This window comes from Pangasianodon hypophthalmus, chromosome 19 (assembly GCF_027358585.1).
Source record: "Pangasianodon hypophthalmus isolate fPanHyp1 chromosome 19, fPanHyp1.pri, whole genome shotgun sequence".
Lineage (NCBI taxonomy): Eukaryota > Metazoa > Chordata > Actinopteri > Siluriformes > Pangasiidae > Pangasianodon > Pangasianodon hypophthalmus.
Window position 1 is genome coordinate 3,141,848 of NC_069728.1, and position 6,888 is coordinate 3,148,735.

The following is a 6,888-nucleotide window of genomic DNA, read 5'->3' on the forward strand; positions in this document are numbered from 1 at the left end:
GAAGTCACTCAAACACTGTAGTACATGCGACATGAGTAACAAACAACTTTCTCATCAGTGAACACAGAAAGAGGAAAAGAGGAAGGAGATGTGGTCATGGCTCACGTTGGCTGACGATGAACTGCTCCATGCTGTCTTTGGTGCGGTTGGAGTTTCTCAGGGTCTCAAACGTATCTCTTAGAGTCTGTTCCTGTTCAGCGAGCTTGTGCCTCAGAGAGACAACGTCTTCTCTCAAAGTTTGCTCCTACACATACACACACACACACACACACACACACACACACACACACACACACAAAGTAAATACATAAAAAACACACACACACATCTTTCCTTTGTCCAGTCCATAGATTATAGCACACAGGATCAAGAGTCTTGGATTGTAACAAAGCACTAAAAGACACTGTGTCAGGCGTGTGGCCTCTCAGCCCTGGTCTCTGTTGACTTCCTGCGTTCTAACCTTTTGATGCTGTGATGTTGTGGTCTCAGCGCTAGGTAGAGCAGCCCTCCAGAACATCTTAAGGAGAGACCCCATCTCCTCCAGAATCTGCTTTAAGGACTTGGTGCTGGTCAGCAAGTTGCTTACACAGCCCTGAATGGAGAACAACATGAACAACTTGAAAATGTAACCAAATATTAAAGAAGCAGTTTGTCATTTCAGAGAAAATCATTGAAAAGCTTTCCACCACGGAAAAAAACGCAGAACTGAGCAGCGCTATTCCTCCAGTGGGCGGAGCTAATTTCCAGACATAATGACATGTTTTTATCTTTGAAATTATGTGATTATTACAGGTTTCGAAACACTTTAAACATTACAAACAGCACCACTGAAATACAAAACAACAATGAAGGCAAGCTAGTGAAAAACTGTTATCATTCCCCCAATTTGTGGGAGGGAACCGGAGAACCTGGAGGAAACCCATGCAGACATGAGGAGAACATGCAGAGAAATGCCATAAAGACGTTGATCTACACTCAAGATTGAACTGGGGACCCTGGAGCTGTGACGCGACAAAGCTACATGATGTAGTGCCACTTTTGCACCCACCCATGAATCTATAGAGTATAAATCCAGTTGCTCTTGGACGGCTGGCTTTCTGACTGACCTCATTCAGGTTGATCTCCATGCTGGACTGCAGTGCTGCCTCCATCTTGCAGATGAGCACTTTGCCCTCCAGGAGCTGCTGCTGCAGGGAGCTGAAGTCGTCCCAGTGGCCCACAACATGACACCCTGTCCTGCAGGCAAACGAGCCATCTGGGACTGTACCCTCGTGACATCCTGTACAGGGGTTTGGTACATTTATTCAGGCAAGAGATTACTCAGTACTTGCCTCAACATACTCTCACATCATTATCATAACCAGTTTTTTTTTTTTAAAAAAAAAAAGACCTAATCCCAGGCCTTAATGATCAGGCAAATATCTATGAATATTATGATTCAGCATTTGACAGGTCTATGGAGCTGAACTCCAGAAGCTTAAGGTTAATTAAGATTTAGTGCTTTATACCATATGTCTTTCACGAGGAATGCGTTAACTACTCACCAGTAACAGAGGAGTGAAGCTGAGCAGAGATGTGTGAGGCCGGATTTAAGAGTCCTGTGTCCCGAACAGGAGGAGAGCGAGACGAGTCTGTAACAATCAAAACAATACTGTACACTTGTGTTTCATATATGTAACTTAAACTCTAACTGAAAATCACAAATTATTTGACATGATCCGGTCTGTGTGTGATCTCACCCTGCTGTTGAGTATGATTTTTGGAAATGCTATAATAAATTTCACATAACTTATTTCTTTAGGAAAGCTTTTACTTGATGAATTTGTTGATGTTGATGAATTATTGTTATTATGGTGAATTGTCTTTTATTATTAACTGTTTATGATACATGCTTATATATTCTTTTCCTATTTAAAGTGCCTTGAGAGACCTTTTCAAAGGCACTGTGTAAAAGTTTTATTATTATTATTATTATTATTATTATTATTACTAAGCACACCCATTTCTGTCCTATCTCCTCTCATTCATACATTCATTCATTCATGTTCTTGGATCTGGAGATTAAGCCACACCAGTCCATCCCAGGGCACCACACACACACACACACACACACACACACACACACACACACATATTCACACCTAGGGGCAATTTAGCACAGGCAATCCACCTACATAAAGGTGGATTGGGAGGTGGAGGGAAACCTGAGAAACCTGGAGGAAAAACACACGGACAAACTGCATTCAGACAGTAAGCCGAGCCCAGGATCAAACCGGGGACCCTGGAGCTGTGAATGCTACTCGCTGAGCCACTGTACATTACTGTGTTATTACACCTTGGTGTAAAAGTCACTAGTGAGGCTGGTTGATTGGTTCTCTCACCATGGAAGAGCCGTTTACTAGTTGATAAGTGGAGAACGTCCGGGTCAAGCCTGTCACTTAGCTGCTGCTCCAGCATGTGCATGTGAGACGGCAGCTCCTGCACTTCTGGTCCTAAAGGTGTAAAGATAAGCATGCATCAATCAGGAACAATCAGGATCCATGTTGTAGATAATGCATACGGTGTATTCATATGGTTTACCTTGACTGTTATTTTGGGTGGTGCCACGCAACCTCTGGTATATCTGTAATTCACACTGAAGCGAATGCACGAGTCGTCTGCTCTCACTCAGCTGCTGCTGGAGAACGTTAACTTCGTGCTGGAGCCTGAATACACCAACACACACCCAGTCCAATGTCAGTGACTTTGCATTTGATCACTAGAACACAAAACATAGTCTTGCGCTGAAATGTCTGCAGCGTCACGCAGCCATACCTGTTAGCATTCTCCTGGCTGATCTGTTTGTCCTGCTTCAGCTGCAGAACTGCCTGCGTCTGCTCTCGCATCTGCGCTTGCAGCTGCCTGAACTGCCCCGCCCACTTTTCCGCTTCCAGCTCCACCTGCTTCATGCCATCTTCAGAAGAACAGAAACATCTACAGGTCAGATACAACGTCACTGAAATGCAGACGCTGCACTTAAACACAAAACGAAAACGGAATTCGATGTGAAACGAGCCTCTGTTTTTATGCATTTGTGCTAATATAATGATAAAGATAATTAGATCATTAATGTTTAATAGACTCAATATGAGATAACTGCTCTTCTGTGGTGTTTAGGATGTGTTTAATCATGAGTCAGATATATATGCTGTAGCTGGTGCATGTGATGTGTGCTGCACCTCTGCTCGCCTGCTGGAGCTGACTCTGGAGAGCCTGATTCTCCTCCTTAAGGACTCGAACCTCATTAGACAGCTGACTGACGGAGTCAAGCCCCTGGATGTAGATGTTTGTAGGAGCACCTAATAAGTGATAAACACAGAAAAAAGCAAAACATAACATTCCATGAAGCTTAATCGGGGGTGAAAAATCTATTTACCTATAAATCTATAAATCTGTATCTACTGTTGAGAGTTCCAGCAAGTGACTGGCCAGAGCATGAAAATATTTATTTATTTATTTATTTTAAAAATGTAATCTGTTTAATGCGTGCGCTAGGGGTATAATGCAATGCCATGATGTGTATCTGTGTCTGTATCTGTTTAATATCTATATATTCAGATCGGGATCTGGGATACAGTTTACTGGATAACAAAGACCGTCAGCCAGTGGAGCTGGAATTAAAACTACTAATCAAGATAATAAGTTCAAGGTCAGAATCTTGCAGAGGTTAGAAAGTGTCCGAATAGTGTGTAATTCTGTATTTCCATATTTCCATGCAGTTTCAGTACTAACTGCTCGAACCTATATACAGCTCAATGACGGTGTTAAACCGTGTACTCTCTATAGATCTAGTAATCAAAGATAGCACATAGGTAATAAATGTTAATTAATAATGTAGTAATCTTAATTAATAATAATGAATAATAAACCAAGATATTATTAATACGTACGTAAAGAAATCCAAATTGATGATCACTTCTTTGCTAATCTGAAAGAGACTACAGTATGTGGTAGTTTTAAGAGTTAATGTGATTCTCAGACCTCCATCTTGTATCTTGGAGCCTAGTTTCTCTGCCAGCTGCTGTCTTAGACGTTCGTTGGTCTGGATGGAATCTTCAAGACGTCGCTGGAGACTGCGAATCTCCCTCAGGTGCTCCTCCATCAAGTCTGTTCCTGTGACACAGCATGGAAAGCAAGAACAAGGATCAGATCAGTTTAAATGAGTTTAAATCTATACACATTTGTATGTTATATATTTATATAATATACAGGTTTCCTTTTACCTGTGTGACGTGCACCAGACTGATAACCTGATGAGCTTGAGGAAACATCATTATAAGAGCTTTCTCTCTTCTGCGGAGCCCCATATGTCATATTTGGGCTAGCATGAAGACTAGCAAAAGGAGATTGCTGAAAGGCATGCTGGGATGGTAGGGGAAAGTTACTGCAGTCAGTCTGGTGGAAAACACCAGGCAGGGGTTTGACCTGTGCACCGCTAAAACCTGCATAAAAAGAAAGAAGGGGAAAATGTGGGCATTTTTAAGTGACAATAGCAATTGTTAACTGAAGGATATTAAAAAAACATGGTTAATGGTTTAGAAAGACACTGCCACAGGTCTAATAACTAACACAAGGGCTGAGAGAGACTTGCGGTACTGGGCGTTGTAAGGTATCATTAGACAGTGCACGTGTGTCAGAAGCTTTTCTCTATTCGATCAGCAGTGCAAATCATATTAACGACTTGGAATGGTAGGATTTGGCTTAATCATATTAGTCATTAGGTGTAAGTAACATGAAAATTTCTGCATAAATTTCTTCAAGATAAACCAATGTATCAGATTAGTGATATTTATTTATTCTCTGCAATTAATTCAGGAGTTGTCAAACTTCTTGGGCAAACAACCCTAAATGGATATTATGAATTTTCTGCAACCTACATTATTGTTTTATTCCAGATTTATAAGACTGCTGTAACACTGAACATATTATTATTTTAGTAACAAATGGACGTGTGACATAAGTAATTAAAATCCAAAGGGATCTTCCTTATAAAAGAGCTTTGTTTCTCTTAAAACTTTCCTCTGTCATCGTGATTGTTGTCATGAGCTGCATCTCAAATTAAAAATTCTGACCTTACTTTCAAAAGTATTTACTCATCTAGAAAATCCAGAAGACTGGTACACAAAACAGACCTTTCGGTAGGTTTAAAGGCAACATAAGAGGTTTTTCAAATTAAAACACTAACTGTAATAGGAAAACCGGTTAATGTTAGTGTTCAGTAATGGCCTAGAATAGTACGTAAGTATGCGATCTGAGACACAAGACTGTTTAGCAGAGGTAAACAGACAGGGAAATTTGTCCACTTGCTAACTTGATAACTACTCTAGTGCAGTGTGTCAGGATAGTGAAAACTAACACACTAACATTTCAAAATATGAGCACACATAATCTTTCATATTTCCAATTTTAATTTCTAAAATAAATGAATGAAACAAAAGAGGAGATTGTGAGTTTCTCTCATGACCCCATTTGTAAATCAAAGTACCCTCATTTGGTCTGAATTAATTCATGACCATGGGCTCAATACACAAAATGCAAAATATGAACAAACTTTTCAAACATGCCATGCTGACTTGTTAAAGTAAATAAAAAAATTGATATGCACGCTATTTCTCTTTTACCGATAGCTTTACTTCTGAATTATTCATTTGTTAGAAGGGAAGCTGCTTGATTGTCAGACACTGGTGTGTAAGTATATGAAAAAATCGCATTTCAGTGCAATGATAGTGACGTTCACTTCATAGGACAGGCTTGTCTATGTTAATGAGTGACACACACACACACACACACACACACACGCACACAGATGCTCACTGTTCGCTAACTGCCTCTGCAGCCTCTGCAGCTCCTGGTGCACCTCAGCCAGAGAGAAGCCCCCTGTGGTGCTAGAACGGGGTCTTGGGTGTTGTGTGTGGGGGTCAAATGGCGGAAAAGCCATCTGAGCAGAGAGAAATTGGGGTCTCTGGGGTAAGGGGGCAGAACTGAGTTCTGTGGAAAAGGAGGGGGCCAAGAACGTATAGGTCAAACTTCTCTATTGTAGGATGCGGATGCGCTGATCCCAACCTCCCATTTAGCGCTAAAACACACTGAGTGAACATAAAAACACTGCTATGGTAGAAACTACAGGCTTCAGGATTTTCCCAGAGAACAGGTTGCAAAATTCAACTGAATTTCCTGTTGTTCTTTCTCTTGTGTCTTACCTGTCTGTATCAGGCCATCCATGAGCCTGTGAGGGGTGCAGTGCATGCTGGGACAGCTGCTGGAGGACTGGTGGCCGTGTGAAGAAGTGACGGATGGCGGGTTGGATGGATATGGATGTGACGGCGCAGGCCGCAGCGAGTCTATAAAGGAGAGGGTGAGGGCGAGATAAGATAAAACGATAAGATGAGATGAGAAGTGTCAGAAAGATGCAAAAGTGGTAATGTTTATACATATAATCATTATTTAGCCATGAAAACTTGGAATTAAAAATATCCTTTACAGAACTCTCCTGGCCAATAGGCTACAGCAGAGGTTCCCAAAACATTTTGAGCAAACGACCCCAAATAGACATTATGAATTTCTATAATCCAGATTTATAATTTAAGACTATTGTAACATTTGAACATTTTATTGCATGCAGTAACATAAGTGTAACATAAGTGACAACTACAAACCTTGTGAACTTGACCATGATTTTCACTGCATGCAAAGATATATCTGGATATTTGTTTTTTCAGGGTTTTCCTCACTATTTACTGTCATGCTCATAAATCCATATTCAGTAAATGTTCTGCCAAATACTTGTGTTTGTATTTCATTTGTTCCACTGAGTCAGATTCCCTCAGCATTGCAGAGGAACTAATGGAT

At 40.8% G+C, this 6,888-nt stretch overlaps 1 protein-coding gene across 5 annotated transcripts in view; it reads right to left on the reverse strand.

Annotated features, from left to right (window-relative positions):
- pde4dip (phosphodiesterase 4D interacting protein) overlaps window positions 1-6,888 on the reverse strand; it is a 72,189-nt gene that overhangs the window by 3,572 nt on the left and 61,729 nt on the right. For 4 of the 5 annotated variants that reach the window (XM_053242411.1, XM_053242408.1, XM_053242412.1 and 1 more), the window contains 12 exons: window positions 6,240-6,380; window positions 5,854-6,027; window positions 4,263-4,481; window positions 4,021-4,152; window positions 3,219-3,338; window positions 2,815-2,953; window positions 2,581-2,705; window positions 2,382-2,492; window positions 1,545-1,631; window positions 1,107-1,279; window positions 461-592; window positions 106-244 (listed from right to left, as the gene is read on the reverse strand). In XM_053242411.1, the coding sequence (XP_053098386.1) occupies window positions 106-244; window positions 461-592; window positions 1,107-1,279; window positions 1,545-1,631; window positions 2,382-2,492; window positions 2,581-2,705; window positions 2,815-2,953; window positions 3,219-3,338; window positions 4,021-4,152; window positions 4,263-4,481; window positions 5,854-6,027; window positions 6,240-6,380 (1,692 nt within the window). The remainder of the gene's footprint in view (window positions 1-105; window positions 245-460; window positions 593-1,106; window positions 1,280-1,544; window positions 1,632-2,381; window positions 2,493-2,580; window positions 2,706-2,814; window positions 2,954-3,218; window positions 3,339-4,020; window positions 4,153-4,262; window positions 4,482-5,853; window positions 6,028-6,239; window positions 6,381-6,888) is intronic. The other variant, XM_053242409.1, reaches the window with a different exon arrangement.